The 18,635-nt window shown below is 33.4% G+C and overlaps 1 protein-coding gene across 4 annotated transcripts in view; it reads right to left on the bottom strand.

Moving 5' to 3' along the window:
* Positions 1–8,141: 8,141 nt before the first annotated feature.
* The window catches only part of LOC138708937 (uncharacterized), a 56,110-nt gene continuing 45,616 nt past the window's right edge, over positions 8,142–18,635 (bottom strand). For all 4 annotated transcript variants that reach the window (XM_069839317.1, XM_069839319.1, XM_069839316.1 and 1 more), the window contains exons 2-3: positions 14,678–14,977; positions 8,142–10,321 (exon numbers count right to left, since the gene is read on the bottom strand). In XM_069839317.1, coding sequence (XP_069695418.1) covers positions 10,051–10,321; positions 14,678–14,937 — 531 coding nt within the window. In that variant the 5' untranslated portion in view covers positions 14,938–14,977 and the 3' untranslated portion in view covers positions 8,142–10,050. The remainder of the gene's footprint in view (positions 10,322–14,677; positions 14,978–18,635) is intronic.

Here is an 18,635-nt window from a genome sequence, read left to right as displayed (position 1 = left end):
TTATTAAATCTACATACTTAGACTTCAACAAACAAAATTTGATAACACAATCTCAAAGGAAAAAATGAAACTCTCTGCATCATACCCACAGTTAATTCCCGATTTACCACGAAAATCGTCTGTAGCTGCATTTAGATTGGCAACAGACCATGATTGTTTGGCCAAACACCTACATAGAACTGGAATATATCGGTCCCCTAACTGCCCATTGTGCAACTCAAAGCAAGAAATGGATTCGGAACACCTCAAAATCTGTGCTTCAGTGGCTGGCCGTGATAATATCTTTGAAAAATATTGGAGTGCAAGAGGTCAAATGACTTCATTGTCAAACGTCTGGCATTAGAAAACAACAACATATCCTTTGAATCTCATATATAGATCTATTGAAGAAAGAATAGTACATTTACCTTTTATATTTCGTTTGTTTTTTTTTTAACCTTTTTCATATCAACTCTCATAGGATCAATAGCTATTTTCTGGCATCATACATATAGAATAATGCTGAAACTGATCAGAAAGAGAAAAAGGAATTGGTTGGGTCATTGGCTGAGAAGAAACTGCCTACTGAAGGATGCACTAGAAGGAATGGTTCGGGGTAGAAGAAGATATCAGATCATAGACGATATTAAGATATATGGATCATATGAGGAGACAAAGAGGAAGGCAGAAAATAGGAAAGATTTGAGAATGCTGTGTTTGCAGTGAAAGACCTGGCCTTGGGCAGAACACTATGAATGAATAATCTACCTTGTGGTCAACATGAATGACTGTTTCCTTAACTGCTGAAGGCATCAGTAACACTTACTCACTTACTGGCTTTTAAGGAACCCGTAGGTTCATTGCCGCCCTCACATAAGCCCGCCATTGGTCCCTGTTCTGAGCAAGATTAATCCAGTCTCCACCATCATATCCTACCTCCCTCAAATCCATTTTAATATTATCTTCCCATCTACGTCTCGGCCTCCCCAAAGTCTTTTTCCCTCCGGCCTCCCAACTTACACTCTATATACATTTCTGGATTCGCCCATACGTGCTACATGTCCTGCCCATCTCAAACGTCTGGATTTTATGTTCCTAATTATGTCAGGTGAAGTATACAATGCATGCAGCTCTGCGTTGTGCAACTTTCTCCATTCTCCTGTAACTTCATCCCTCTTAGCCCCAAATATTTTCCTAAGAACCTTATTCTCAAACACCCTTAATCTCTGTTCCTCTCTCAAAGTGAGAGTCCAAGTTTCACAACCATACAGAACAACCGGTAATATAACTGTTTTATAAATTCTAACTTTCAGATTTTTTGACAGAAGACTAGATGATAAAAGCCTCTCAACCGAATAATAACAGGCATTTCCCATATTTATTCTGCGTTTAATTTCCTCCTGAGTGTCATTTATATTTGTTACTGTTGCTCCAAGATATTTGAATTTTTTCACCTCTTCAAAGGATAAAAGGCATCAGTAATTGTGAAATTAAAACCCGGTTCCTATGGTGTGCATTTCCTTGCTGGCCATCAAATTTGGTGCTGTGATGGATACACTGCTGGTCAGTGGCGGCTCGTGAACTTGTGGATTGGGAGAGCTGCAGTAGATTTTGGTACATAACAAATTTCACTTCTTGATACCATTACTAATAGGCTAAGTATAGGACAAAAATAAACTACATATCGAAAAATCAAAACTTCCTGACTTAGTTGGGAGATGTCTGTGGCATCATTTGCTAATCGCTAAAAAAAAAACTAATACCATCGATTTTAGTCTGAATTTCAGATCGGCAGACACTCAACTTGCAATCTACCAGTGCATTCTGAATTGTCTTAGAATTACCTTTCAACAGTGGCATGTTCCAAATGATTTTTGAGAGGCTCATTTAGATTACTCGCGAACTGTAGCAACCCACGAAATACACCAGGGTTCTTCGAATCGTTTTTTCATCATGTCCCCTAAGGGGAAGTTCATATTGGCCACAAAATTTGATACAATCAATATTTTTTTTAAATAATTTCACGATTTTTTTCTCACTTCTTGATTATGTTTGAGAATGTTTGTTCTGTTCGTTTCATTTAATTGCACAGCAGAATGAGTTGCGTAACATAGCCAATGAAACAACATTTTTCAGGTGAGACTGCGAAGATTCGTGCATTTTGCTTTTTATGGGCAAATGTCCTAAATGTGTCACACCACTCCTAGTCCATGCAGCATCACCACCGAAGAAATACAAGAAAACAAAATACAGATTTTTTTTTGTTCACATCCACGTAACCACAAATGCTTAGCGTAAATTTCATTGTTATACTTCCTTATATACTGTATATGCACTATTTCGGCTGGATGAAGCTTGAGTAATATTTAAGTAGCATAACGGACGACCCTTTAATTTCACTTCATTACATCAAATTTCTCCGCAAGGGAAAGTTGAGAAAAATATAATTAATATTCTGTAATTTACACACACTCATGCTTGAAAATATGCACTGGTTAAGTTACGGTATTAAGACGTCACACCAAAGCAACACTCAGGTTCTAAAACTGGAAAAGAAGTCTCTTTCGTATTTTACGTGCTATATCAAAATGATTCTATTCGTGCAATCATTTTGAGTTAAGGAAAATATTAGATTCTGCTGGAGGCTGGATATATACGTAATAATAAGGCAAAAGAGAATATTAATTTCGTTATATTAACTCGATAAGATTCTACAACAATAAGTATGTGAAAAGAAAATAAAAGTTTTGTCATTAAGTTTCAAGGGAATAGAGAATCCATTTGACGCAGCATTGCAATAGCGGTGTGGGAGTGGAGGAAAGATCTTCCCTTGTGGCCTGGCTCTGGAAGCCACTGCAGCAAGATATGGGTTTTAAACAGCGCCAGTTTCCCTTTGCTTCCCTTCACCTCTCTACCCCCTGACCAAGCAAGAGAGACACTCTATGATCTGTCCCATCCTGCAGATCCCAGGACGAGTTTGAATGCAGTGTCAATTCCAATACAGTCGACGAGCAAAAAGATTATGCATAAGATAATGGTACATATTCCCGGCCAGATGAAATATAAAGCAATTTACCAATAAAAGCTGTAACAATTCTTCTACAAATTAAAATAAATATTATTTTTATTTTCCTGTTAAAGCTGGGAGTACTGCAGCTCTTATGGACGATCCGCCCCTGCTGCTGGCTCCCGTGTTTGTTATGATCTTGGTGACCGTTCATATGCAGCTGGCTCTTTTTACAACAGTAAAACTGTAAAATCATCTGCTGCTTCATCTGTTGTCAATATTCATGATGGAGAAACTATATATATATATATATATATATATATATATATATATATATATATATATATATCTATTGCTGTATTCTTAGAAACTAAGGAATACCGGTATACAAAAAATGAAAAATATGAAGAAAAAAAAAGGATTTACTTGGAAAACAACATACTTGGTAACAGTGTTCCAGCATACAAGCCAATACGTAAAATAGCAAAGAACCTAATCTCGAAATTCAGCATGGTAGTTAGCAAAGCAGCCAGCAGTGAACAGAATTTCCAGCATGCTAGCATACAGAACTACCAGCAGTGCTCACACCATGCAATCCACCACAGAATAACGCACCATGGGAACTGGACTTCAGTTTGGCACCATATGAATTTAACCGTTTGCAGTTAAACTTAAACCTTGAATATCTCCGAATCTATTTCATGTGAGTCAAATAATATTTGGGCTTAAATTATTTCATATGTGTTACAGGCAATAGGCCTAAAATAATAACTGCCAGACATCCAAAATTGAATTTGAATTCTAATAATGTGTAGAAGGGTAAAATTTAGTGAAGGCGTTTAGGTCAGAGAAGAGAACTTAATACTTGTCTTTTTTTTATAAACTTTATTTCAAACACCAATAACACATTCCAATTTTTCTTAAATTAAATACAATTCCTATCATTTGTTCACTGTGGACAATGTTAACAATCATAAGTACGATTCTATCACCGCTTTATCACCTGTAATAAGCACCACATGAAAATCTGCGAATTGTTTAATCACAACATGATCACGAACACATGATTCACTATAATGCACACAGTGAATTTTAGGTATAGATGAGGAGGCGAGACCTGGCATATGAGCTGTGTGATAGGGGAAAGAATGAGTTATCAGAAAGAGAGTTTGTTTCATGATGGTTAATATTATACGAATCTACTGACACGGAAGTTCATTTCAGACTAAAACCTATCTTCCTCTTCATACCCATTGGTGATATAGTCATGGCATATGAAAAGATCATAGGACAGAAAGATCATAGGACAGGTCTTTTCTCCTCTACTATAATTATTAGTATGAAGCAATAGATATAGGCACTTACTTATACTGTTCATTGGTCATCAAAGTAGGCTGTTTTAGTCACATAAAATGAAACTCATGAGTAGGAATCAGAAAAAGACTAACTGAGGACAGTTTTTGCAAAACTTGCTAACTGCAAAATTTTCAAAATTGAGATTTTGGTGGATTAGTTAACATAAGACATGCCTCTACATGATGCTAAAGACTTCTTAGGAAAATATTATTATTTTCTTCACAGTAGTGTGTCAAAGTGTGATCGTTTTTTCGAAACTTGCTTTCTGCTATGTGAGAGCTATAGCAAAACTTGCAGTTATTTCAGTTTTTTGTGTTTCCTATAAAATTTAGTTTTTACAATTACCAAGTTTTGCAAAAACGGTCCTCAATTACAAACACGAACTTTATAAATAGCAGCCACCCATTACTGAAAGCTATCACAAACATTGTTTTTTATTTAATTGTTAATTTTTCACAAATAATAGGCCTACTGCTAAACTAGATAATTGTGTGAATAACACTGTTTCTCATTTTGTTACTACAACTAGTATATTATTCATCTTCAAATGTCATGGGAATATGTGGCTAGACGACTGAACATATGTAGGAAATTTTCCTTAACATTTTTCTGCCAATAATGAAGTCAAGTGCAGTTAGTAAATGATCGAGTGTAATTTCTGTTAGCATCATTCTGCTCTCAAATAAGTGTACAAAGCCAATAAAATGCTATACAGATAAAAACTTAATGCAGCTATCAGAACTAGAACTTGGTAATCGGATACATTACTCCTGTGTTATAAGGCAGCACTGTTGAAAGGATTCCACCTCTGCAAAGATCATAAACCATCAGGCTAAAATGGCATTAATATGGAGCTGTTTAAATTTAGTGCCAAATCATTAAAAAGAAGATTATTAAATCCTTTAAATAAAACTTGGAAAGGAGTAAAACCACCTTTGCTGGCAAAAAGCAGTAGTAAAGGTTCCTCCAATCAGATGCGACATGGAATGTGACCCGATAGCATTACAATATTCTGATGAATATGATAACAATATCATGGTATCACGAAGAGTCACACAAACTGGCATGTCTGCAATATACAATATCTTGATGTCCTCAGCCAATCAGAATGTCATAATGGATGACCACATGCATGAATTGTTGTTTTCTAACCAGAGATGCAGTAACCAGTTAACGACAGTAGGTGTAGGCCTACATCACTTCGGATTACTTAAAAATGAACATGGAACTTTGGATTGAGTTCACAAAGGAAAATTTGTGTTTTATCACCAGAGCTTGAAACTTCGTAACGACCTCGTTATTCAGGGTGCGAGCAGCTAGGAAATGGGCATATAAAGCTGGCGAACTGCGAGACCAACAGCCGCCTTGGAGTGCATCATATTAATGTTAAGAACCCTTACTGCATGCAACAGGGTCACATTGGCAGTATGGAAGACGTTTGAATAACATCTATATATATAATTTGAACTGGTAATGGAAATTACGGGAAAACGGCTGAACGGATTTTAATAAATGGCCCCTCATTTTGAAGCTTGGAACCTAAAGTTTTTCGGAAAAGTAGTAGTTTTCAGTGAAATGTCAATTTTCCTACATAATTTTCCTATTTTCCAAAATCCATCTGTTGTCAGTTTTGAGAACTAATTTTATTCAATAACGGCCGACTTGATTGAATTTCAGAACAAAACACACACTACAATAAACAATAGGCTATTACACGAAGGCCATGACCTGCAGATTGCCGACATATTTAGAGCTCAATTCAATTTGTTATTAAAAACTGATTCTGCAGTGTATAATTTTCTGAGTACAGCTGTGTATTGGATATTCAAATCTACGAAACTTGAGGTGGTTTGATGACATTATTACCATTAGAAATTAAATACTATTATAGTTAATATCATGATGCATCTATTTTTTTCATGAATTGTACATAATATTGATGCTATATTGATGGCATGAAAGTGAAACGTTTTGTGGTTATGTAAGTAAATGTAGAGAATATCTTAATTTAGATCTTCATTTCTATAATTTACTGAGTGGCTGCTATATATAACTACAAAACTTAAGTAAGATAATAATATTGTTATTAAAAATCAAATATTTTTATACTTATTAACCCAGTGGGGTTGGGTCTTTTTCATATACTTAATAGTGGTGTAGTGTAGATATTGATATGTCTTCAGTATTGGCTCGAGAGAGCGCAAAAATTACAGTTCCTAATGGCGATGTAGTGTAGATATTGACATGTGTCATTGTCTTCAGTATTGGCTCGAGGGAGCGCAAAAATTATGGTTCCTAAGGAAAGATCAAAAGGTATTACTTAGGCTACTGATAAAATAAGAGGCCTAGAAAATTTTGTAGTCTCCAGATCATTTCAGCAAGATCTCTTAGTAGGATAAAATGATTTTATGCTCTACATTTCAAGTTCTACACGAAAATGCTATTGTTCGAAAGTTTAGCAAACCTGACATTCTTTTTTTAACTTTTGCCTACAATCCACAATGACCTGAAATAGCTACTGCTATCGTCCTGACATTGATACTTGTGTTTTCGCGTTGAAACTAAAAAACTGAAGTTGGATAGGTTCAAGAAAAAGTATTTGGCCTAAAAAAATCCATTCAGAGGGAGCATGTTTCATTATTATGGAAGCAAATAACTATATCAAAAAGACCAGTATTCTTCATTGAAAATAAATCTGAAAAATTTTGATTTGAACGTCTAACGAACTTAGTTTGCAGCAGTATTTGCTGCACAAGCCACTAGTATTGTTCTATTGCAAATGAGAGCGAGATTCATTTCCTGTATAAACACACTAAGTTTCCTAGTATTTTATGTATGTATGTATGTATGTATGTATGTATTGTATTGTATTGTATTGTATTGTATTGTATTGTATTGTATTGTATTGTATTGTATTGTATTGTATTGTATCGTATTGTATTTATGTTCAGTTTGTTTCTCTGTTTGGTTTTTACTTAGTAAAGATATTTACAAAGTGTATTATTGTATTATTAACCTACTGGTATTGTTTTGCATCATTTCTGTAAATGTTACACCGTGTGTTATATTTTATAGGTGTAAATGATGTAAATATGTAAAGAGCAATTGTATCATTGTCAATCTATATGTATGTAACAATTTGTATAGTTGTACATAAACATAATTATGTAACTAGCTGTGCATTTATGAATGCCCCATAGGTATTTCTTTTCCAGAAACGGGAATATTGTCTTGACGACAAGTTTGTTTTCCTTTCCACTGTACGTTCCTATTTCTATGCGTATCTGTAGCTGTGTTTTGGTGATGTCGCACTTGGCTGGATGTACTCTGCATAGGGTGGTAGCGATCGGTACGAAGTTTCTAGCTCTGCTTATCAGAACCCATCATACAAAGACAGCAGGGAAAGAAGATAGCTACAAAGTTTGACATAAAACAATAAGTACAATTATTTATTTATAATGTTATATCATATCATATAGGCCATACAGTTAATAAAATTAATTCGAATTGAAAAAGGTCGTAGGCCATGGCTAATGATGTTATGGCATTTGATCAAATTGGTAATGGGGGAAGGCATATCAACCTTATTTCTTGACTATTTGAAGTACGGTAACAATTTTATTGTTATTTTGACAAAGACTCACAATAGTGATTATCGTGTTCTTGTGAATCACAGATTGCCTACTTCTGAGGACAACCTTTCTGGGCCCCATATTTATACATCAATAATTTAAGACTTTTGAATAATTTTTTTTAAATTTACACATAATTGCATTGTGAATTACAGGTTTCACAGTGCATATTATAATTTTTGTATAAGCAGAATGAAATTAACAAGAAAACCTTGAAAAGAATCATTAGAACGGAAACCTCTTGGAAATTTATGTGGACAGGTAAGCCTACTGTGATAGAAAGGTTAAATACATTCAATTAGCTGCCCATATCATCTGGAAGGCTAAAATACAGCTTCCAAAAATAGCATAAAATCTGCATTTCAGTTATCTTTTTTTCAGGTTTTTGGAACATGCAATGTTGACATGGCTCTCATGATTCTTCACTTCCATTAGCTACACCTCTATAAATATAAACATTCTGTATTCGACCTTCTGTAGACACTAATCTAGTTAAACTGTGACTTTAAGTTACCAGTCTGCCTCTGCTAAAGTGTAGGTACTGGTAAAGTTTTAGTGACTAGTAAAAAACGGTAGTACAACAGAACATGTTATGTTATATTTCAAATTTATGTTTTTATTAGGCCTAGTTGCTAAATTTTTGTACAGGTAATTACATGTTTCTTACTGTATTTACCTGTGTACAAACTTCTAAAACAGGGTTTTGACTTAGATGTGGAAGGTTCCTTTTCTAGATTTGTTTAATATGTATGACCACATGGTCTCATAAACTTAGGATATAGGCCCTTAATGGAAGTCTAATCCATTGCTGGAATGGTTGGGGGTAAGATAATAAAAGTGAACACTTTAAAATTTAAAAAATATTGAAAAAGTAAAGAGTCCTTTTCCTAAAAGTATCGAGAACCCAACCTTCATTTTGTTTTTATCATGATTTTAACTGCTATTGTTCATAAGCTAACAAATTAAAGTTGAATCAATCCATGTAACACCACACCATAGATTTAAATGTTTCTTTCAACTTCCTGGTATTTTGGTCACAGTGTTGGCCAAGATTTTGTAGCATGAAAATGAAGATATCATCTGTTGCTCTTTGTGTTTGAGAAATTAACATTCCGCAGAAGTCACATAAGTATAACATGATTCATATGAAATAAAAATAATAAAATATTTTGTATAACTTATGAGTCTCATGCTTATTTTTTTAATGATAAAGACTAGTTTGTAAAACCAAATCCACCAAAACATAATTAGGCGTAGTAGGCTACTCTATCAATAATTTTATAAGAATTAAATGTGAGAGTGGTTATGTTTTAGTACCGTATCACGCCTATTTTGATAAAATTATAGGCTATATTTTAATATATGAGGGGTTCGGGCGTAAAACATGGTAATTGACATTTTGGTAAAAAATAAGATATAGGTATAGTGTATAATATGGTATCTTACATTTTGCGCAATGAGTTAGATACCGGTACTAGATACTAGTATCTAACTCGTTGATACTGCGTCTAATGCAGTAGTTAGTTTTGCAACATCTCGACAGATGGCAGAAGTAACAGATTTTCCTTTCCTCGTGACTGTACAAACTGTTGCACGTATAAATATTTAATTTACCTACCCAATAACTTCAAAATGCTAAAACGTCACTTACCATATTTTACTCCCGAACCCCTCATATGATAATATGTAGTCTGTATCTATAATCTTTCCTCCTAAACTTATCTTCCTTGCTCAAAGTTTCAGACAATTCCAATTGATAGTTTACACATGATTTTAAACTTTCTACAAAGTGTTAATCAAAGTAATGTGAGCCACCTGAATTAATCCAGTTAATACTTTATGTAATTTTCACATTTCCTGAGTATATCAAAATGGTAGTTTACTTATAAAAATCAGTTTTAAACAAATTGAATGCTACATAATTCATAGATCTATAAAAATAATTAAATTACTTTTCTCAGAATAGATGCCATTTACATCTGGTATATGGGTCAGTCACCCAAGAGTTTCATTTAAAGTGACATAAAGCACTTATAATGAGTTGGGACCTTTAAAAAATGACATCACATCTTGACTTCAATTCCCTTCCTTCAATAATCCTTGTTCTGTGAGCAGGTTTTGACAAAACGCATGGTAGCCTTCATCTTCCAGCATTTCGGCTGCAGCTTGTTTTACTTCAGTTATTGCAGTAACTATTGTTTTATCATCTCCACTCTCCACTGCACTCTTTAAAGCTTCCATCTGTGCTCTATCGAAATTAATGTAAGAATCTGCAAATTGCACAATCCGCTGGGCCTCATCTTTTAATGTTGTTTTGTGATACTTCTGAGCTCCTGAAGTGTGAGACCTATAACAAAAAATATGACAGTGTAACTGTTGCAATATTTTCTTCATATGTTCTAATGAATGTGTCTAGGCTTCTATAATTTATTTTTGTATACTATTCAATTATTGTATTGGAGGCTGGTAGCGAAACATTGTTTTTATATTGACTTAATCTGTTTACTATGTATTGTATTTTTTGTTTAGCATAACTGATGAATTGTATGTACTGTAAATTGAATAGTATACTGTATAGGTCAACTGATGAATTGTTTAAGCTTATAAATTGAATTAATCTACTTCATATGAATTGTATAGCTTAACGAAAATAAGTTTGTAAATTGAACTAATTTGATTGTATATGTTTGTATAGTTTGGCTGATGAATTGTATATGTTCTTAAAATGATTACTAGTCTGTGTAGCTCTACTGATGAATTGTATATAGACCTACTGTAAATTGAATGGTAATATGTATAGCTCAACTGATGAATTGTTTATGATTATAAATTGAATTAATCTACTTTATATTAATTGCACAAATTTGTATAGCTTAATGAAAGTATGCTACTTTGTATTGTATATATTTGTATAGTTTTGGCCGATGAATTGTATATGCTTTAAATTGAATAGTAATCTATATAGCTCTACTGATAAATTGTTTGTGTTTGTAATTTGAAGTAGTTTGCATGATATGTATTATCAATTTCTGTATATCACAACTGGTTGAATTGTTTATGCCTTAAATTTAATTAAATTGTTTTGTATTATAATATAGCTCAACTTATGAATGATCGTTTGCTTTTGTAAATTTAATAATCTGATTGGCTATGTATTGTATAATTTTAGTAGAGCCATCGATGTAGCTCAGTCGGCAGACTCGCTGGGCTGCTGATCCGGAGCTGCGTTCGGGCTTGGGTTGGATCCCCCTTTGGACTTTGATTTCTTCGGAGATTTTCCCCAGCCGTGGGACTGAAGCCGGATGGTCTATGGCGAGTCCTTGGCATCAACCCCTTTGATTTGATTACCACCTTTGATTTGATTACCTGGTTGGGTTTTTCCGAGGTTTCCCCCACCGAAAAGGCAAATGCCGGGTAATATTTTGGCGAATCCTCGGACCTCATCTCATCTCACTACGTCTCGCCAAAATGTAAAAAAAATTGTACAAAATTGTAAAAATTGTAGAAAATTACTAAATTGTAAAACTATAAAAATTTGTAAAAATTGTAATTGTAATATTGTAAAATGTTGACATGTTCCACATCTTAAAGCTTCATTGCTCATGTAAGATCTATGGAATAAAATAAATGAATGAATGAATGAATTTACCTTGTTTGACCCCACACTAAAAACAAGTACGGTAATTTGATCAGGACAATGCTGTGGCAGCCTTTACCCTTAGAAATAACTCAGTATAGTTAGTGACCAGACATTCCGATTTGACTGGGATACTCCCATTTTTCAGAGTCATGTCTCTTTGTCTGCCAGATTAGGCCAGAACGCTTGGAAGTTCCAGTTTCCCGAAGTGAAATGAAATGATCAATTATTTGAAATTGTAAATGAAATTACTTAACTTTCAGCATTAGTGAATAGTTATAAGTTAGAACGTTAGCATTAGGTTAAGTCGTGGGTAAAAAAAAAAATCGTATCATGACATACTATTTCATGACGTAACAATGTTTCTCGCATTTCATCAAGTTAACTCAGTTAAAAATGAGTCATTCCCTAGCATGTTAGATATCTCACTCTTGCATTCAATAATATAATAAGATACCGATATTGTTGGATCTGTTTCACAATCATTAGATTATTCGCCATTTCATGGTTCGTAAGTTGATGCCTCTGTAAGTGCAGAACATAGGCGAAGAGAAAACAATTTCCTTGAGGGGGCAAAGCAAAACTATAGAATACAATGTTAAAATTAAAATATACCGTCTATACTTATTTAGTTTTTATATAATTGATTATAACATAAACGTTTTCGGCACTAATGTGCCATTTTCAAATGTATGAAAATTTGCCTAATTACATATTCAAATAGATGCACATGAACTGTGTGAATGAAACATATAATGTGTACCCTTGATGATCTCATATCACATATAAAACTATCTATATGTAGATAATTAAATATTAAAAACACACACTTATTACTAACATTTTAAAATCTGTTTTGATTTTCTGCTGCAATTATCCATCATTTGGTGGAACACTGGGGTTATCTTGACGTATTATGTAGTCAAATGCAGTTATTCAATTACTTTAAATGTTATAAACTTACACTGAGGTACTAACTGTTAAAATATTAAAAATCCTTTATGTTAATTCATTGTTATTGCACCAAGGTTCCTTGTTTTTTGTTCACTTTCACATATTGGAGCACTTTACCATGATCGAATGTGGTGCGTAATATAAGTTACATTGATACCTAGCTATTGTTTTCCTACGGTTTGCCGTTGTTGGATTATTACATATTCATGGTTGTCACCGTCCGATTATCAGTCAAGCCATTACACTGCGAACATACAATATTGTTGTTACGTATTTGAATATGCTGATGGTTAAATGCATTGAATTGAGCTAGTCACTTACGTACAATGGCTGGACATGTTGCGTGCTCGACGTTGGCCAGGCTACGACTGAGAGTCGTTCGATGCTCACAATGGTTCTTATCTTAATGAACATCTGGCGGAACCGGAAGTAATGTGGGGATGGGGGGATGTGATGTAATAAGCTGAGATGATGTAGTCTGATTTTTCGAAACTAATTTAAATAAATTGAATAATGGGTTCTTGGGATTAACTATTTGCTCGTTTAAAAGTTGGTTCCCTTTATTAAAACTCTTAGCGATGTAATATTGTTCTACCGTGTCTATTATGGGGCTGTTAGTGACTTTAATAATTTTTAGTGCATCTTTTATATTACATAATTCATGGCCTTCTTCAATAAGGTGATGAGCATATTTCGACTTGTTTCTATTGTATTTGAAATCTGTGGCATGTTCTTTGTATCTTATTTTGAAATTACGGCGAGTTTTACCGATATACTGTTTGGTGCAGTTCTTGCATTGCAATTGGTATATAACACTATTTAGGAGAGGTTCATTGGTGTTGATTTTATTGGGGATTATGTTATGAAGCTTGTTATTGGTTTTGAAGGCTATGTTTTTAACATTGTATTACAACTTGCTTATCGGATAAATCATACAACATGAAATTAAAAACTATAGAATCCCCATATAACGGGGTTATGAGAGATATCATTTATCTCCTCCCCCATTATACAGTAGCTTAACCGTGGTACAGTATATCGGAATATGATAATTTAATAAAGGCATTTTCGGGGGGCATGTTTCTTACAGAGTTACATTCATATCCGCAATGTTTTGAACCAAGTTGTATAGGGCTTGAACTATAGGTCTACTACAAATTATAAAGGGCATAACTTAAAACAATCTCCCTCTTTTTCTCTCTCGTACAGAAACACATGCATACATCAGTAAAACTACGTAACAGTGCTAACAGAAACTTTTTTATATTAAGCTTACCTTCCGAAGATATATGAAATGTAAATACTAATTAATCTATTTAATCTCATCTTCAAGTTTACACATTATACTGGAATCACTTTTCTTTTTTCTGCATTGTTGTGCAGTATGTTATTCATACATCTCCAAGTGGCAGCCTGAACACTGGCAGACTTCTAACATGTTAGTACAGGCTGTTACAAAAGAAAAATTACAGTGCTTCCATTCCTCAAATTAGGTAGGTATAGGAATTCTTATACATTCAGAAATTTAAAATAAATAATATAGTCCAGACACATGATCTGAAGACATTAATTCATCAATTTAAGCACAGAAACTTAATCATAAACAAAAGCAAAAAAGATCTTTTGAATTCAATAGAATAATAGAAAAAAAAGAGGTCAGACAAGTTTGGGAGGGCAGTGCCCCCCCCCCCAATATCTCCGCCTATGGTGCAGAAGCATAGAGGAAGCAAGCAGCAGTTATGGCCGCGTGTAGAATAATCAGCTTCAACTCTGAGGAATATGGTCACCTTAGTATAATCAATTTTGTGAGACAGAATGGACTCCCGAACTGTTGTGAAAATTATGGTTAGAAAGAAAATCCTGTCTCTCTTTGAGCTTGAATCCAAATTCTTCTACATGGATCATTTAATAATTAGTGGCAACATTTGAATTAACAGTACATTCCACATTCCAGAGCTATGTCATTGCTGAAAACATAATATTCTAAGACAATAACAACTTAATTTTCTACATTAACAATAAAGGATTCTGAATTACCTACCAATCTAACATGATTTTAAGAAATACTTTCAGTGTCCGGTTTTTTTTGTATGTTCTCAACATTTTCCTTACCTCGTCTTTTTTTCTGGACTCTTTCTCTTCCATCCTCGAGAATGATGCTTTGTCGTTTCTGCTTGAGCTATGAAGTCATTACACTTTTCCCAGAACTCCAGCAGTTTTGCTCCGTCTGCAAACTCCCTAGATACGAGATACTCATGAAACTTTTTTCTCGCTGTTGCACTAAGTAACACATTTGATAGTTTGTGAGTCCATCTTCTCACACTCTCGGGAGATACATTACTTCCTTCTCCACAGCTTAAACATCCCGCCATGTAGAAGTATCAGTCATTCAACAGCCATCAGCTCTACGACCTGTAATTTGTAATACGAATGTTATATATTAATAAAGGAATTTTAACATTCAAATTCATTATGTTTTCTTAAGAAACTTAATCACAAAACCTGAATCCCCCTATTACTTGTTGTATAATGGAGTGATATAAAAACTCTTATTCTCACCATTCTTGCAGAAAAGTGGTGTTACTGCTATGCAGACTTTATTTTATATACTTTTCGTAATTACTGTTTAGAAATAACTTTATATTACTATTTTTACCTTAAATACTTTACAGGCTGGATGGTAACCTCTGCACCAAAATTTAAGAGATGATCTTTGGACCTACATGTTAAATGTAACAAAACTTTTATTACTGGTACACTTTTCCTTCGATGTAGCACCGTTAAGCAGGAAAAAAACAGTCTTTGCCCAATGTTTGCAGCACTCTATTATGTTAATGGCCAGAGAGAAGTGGCTGATTGCTATACAAGCAGATAGATAAAAATAATCTGAACAGTTAATGTCTTGAATCTTGTTTTGCATATTAAACCGTTTAGTCATGAATTTAAATAGGGAAAATGCGTGTTATTATTCAGTTGAGAACTTCTGTCATCTAGTCTGCTGTCAAAAAATCTTAAAGTTAGAATTTATAAAACAGTTACATTAGCGGTTGTTCTACGTATATGGTTGTGAAACTTGGACTCTCACTTTGAGAGAGGAACAGAGTTTAAGGGTGTTTGAGAATAAGGTTCTTAGGAAAATATTTGGCGCTAAAAGGGTTGAAGTTACAGGAGAATGGAGAAAGTTACACAATGCAGAACTGCATGCATTGTATTCTTCACCTGACATAATTAGGAACATTAAATCCAGACGTTTGAGATGGGCAGGGCATGTAGAACGTATGGGCGAATCCAGAAATGCATATAGTGTTAGTTGGGAGGCCGAGGAAAAAAGATCTTTGGGGAGGCCGAGACGTAGATGGGAGGATAATATTAAAATGAATTTGAGGGAGGTGGGATATGATGATAGAGACTGGATTAATCTTGTACAGGATAGGGACCGATGGTGAGCTTATGTGAGGGTGGCAATGAACCTGCGGGTTCCTTAAAAGCCTTTTGTAAGTAAGTAAGCAAGCAAGCCATGAATTTAAATTGAATAATAGCGAAAATTGTTTAAATAAATCTTGCAACACAGTGCACGTCGTGTATTACAAACTGAGTATGGCAGAGGGGGAGGGGAAGGTAAGGAGTGCAGGCCGCGCTTGCTTAGCGTTATTGGAGCAGCAAAAACTTCATAGAAACATACAATTTCTTCCAAAACGGTGAATGTTGAAGAAAAAGCTTACTTAGATTTTTCAAATCTCTCTTCATTATGTATTACCAGTTTCATTTTGGTGCAGAGGTTACCATCCATCCTATATTTTATCTGTATAAATATAATGTTTAAATATAATTTAAATATAATATTGGTGAGCTCTTTTACTTTTGTCTCAAGTTTCCTTCCCTTTTTAAAAAATTTAAAAATTATGTTTTTCCTCATCCATTGAACTTTATTAACATAAATTAACACAGAATGCCACAGTGAATACGATTTCCTGAAGTGAACATTACCAAACGTCATTGAAATCCTGACAGTGTTGTCAACTTTACCACACTTATTTTCCGTGTTATCTAGCCTACTTCAAATTTTGGTGGATTTATACTTCTTACTATGATAATTCATTTTACCTGACTTACGCAATTGTATTTCTTTTGTTTAAATGATTATCGGTACATTGTAAAGGAATTCATATTTATTTACACAAAAAAATTCAGTGACATATAAAAGGTGCATACTTTTTCATTATGCATTTTATACAGTGACTAATAAAACTATTATTTTATATGATCTTGTAAAACTAATCGCTTCTATGAAAATTTTTTCCACCTACAAAAAAAAGGATCTGCAAGTAGTGATCACTTATCATTTAAAAAATAGGGACTGTTGCTACCTGCATAGGCCTCAAAGCCTGAGCAGATAAAAAAAAATGACATGTGTTACAATGATTCCTAGACAGCTACAACGAAAGTTACGAGACCCAGTTTGTGAGGGTAGTAGTGAAAATTTCAAACGTGAGTTAAATTAAGAAAATTATGTGACCCAGTTTGTGAGCGTAGTAGTGAACAATTAAAACATACCCAATAAATGTGGAAAAAAAATGCCATTGCGACTGGCAAAAAGCATTAAGAGTGATGGCCGAGGGTACAGTGATTCAGAAAAGAGTATATATGTCGAAGTCAAACGAAAACTACAGCACAAGGCCCAGTTAAAGGCTGCGCACAAGAATCGAAATTCGCTTCAGTGTGTAATGGAAACGAGTTTGGTACTTTAATATAGATGGCTTTAACATTAAGTGATATCGAGATGTTTCTGCGAGTCAGATTTTTGTAGCTATTGTTTTCTTTTTATTATTATTATTATTATTATTATTATTATTATTATTATTATTATTATTATTATTAAATTATTATTATTAAATTATTATTATTATTATTATTATTAAATTATTATTATTATTATTATTATTATTAAATTATTAAATTATTATTATTATTAAATTATTATTATCATTATTATTATTATTATTATTATTATTATTATTATTATTATTATTATTAAATTATTATTATTATTATTATTATTATTATTATTATTATTAAATATTATTATTATTATTATTATTATTATTATTATTATTATTATTATTATTATTATTATTATTATTAGCTACAGAGGAATTATTAATGGAGAATACAATCTATTTCATTATTTTTAGTAGCACATAATAGTTCTACGTTTAAAAGCTTGCAGCATAGCACAGCTGTGCTCCAAAATCTTTTTTCTGGCCAAACAATATTCGGTAAAATTATATTCTAATACGAGACATATGTCCTTCTTACTATCAATGTGATATTTCATAGTTCATTTACTTACACAAAGCTCACTGTTACTTGGTAATACGAGTAATATTTTATATTTACTTATGCATGTACTGTAATTATACAAGTCTAAACTGAATTTTGAGAGACCATTAGTAAACATCTATTTAAAAGATAACAATCATTAATTTACAAGGGTAAGGGTAGAAAAGCTTCGTACCTATGCTTACTGTTTCCATGCTAACTATTGGGTTCCATTGATGTAGTACCTTTTTGGAAATTGTCGGTAGGAATTTGAATATGCAGAAAATGTTTATCTCACGACATTTATTTAAATAAAGCCAATACAATTCACAGTCTTTTTATACAAACATAAATTAAGGACATTGCTTTGTTCTGTAATTACCAGTACATTTCAGTCTCAGTACGACAGCATTCCAAACTTTGATTGCCAGTTAAACATTTGCTGTGATAAGTAAATTGATATCTGCTTACTGTTCAGACTAGCGAAAGACTGCAATAAAAGCAACACTGTATCTTCGTTTTCATCTGTCTACAATAAAAACTTGGTGACTGTAATAACAAGAGCTAAAAATCTGCACCAGTACTGAAAGATAGTTGAAGATGCCACAATTTTTACTTTCATAAACCTAGAATCCCCAAAACTTCTTGAAGAAATAGATACCATATCACTTATAAAACAAACATCACAGTATATGAAATGTGAATTTTACTATTACACCAACTTTTTAATAGAGTGAAGACATTTGAAGTG

The sequence above is a fragment of the Periplaneta americana genome, chromosome 11 (genome assembly GCF_040183065.1).
Source record: "Periplaneta americana isolate PAMFEO1 chromosome 11, P.americana_PAMFEO1_priV1, whole genome shotgun sequence".
Taxonomy (NCBI): domain Eukaryota; kingdom Metazoa; phylum Arthropoda; class Insecta; order Blattodea; family Blattidae; genus Periplaneta; species Periplaneta americana.
The sequence above is the reverse complement of the archived record's forward strand: the minus strand, read 5'-3'. Positions and strand labels throughout refer to the sequence as shown.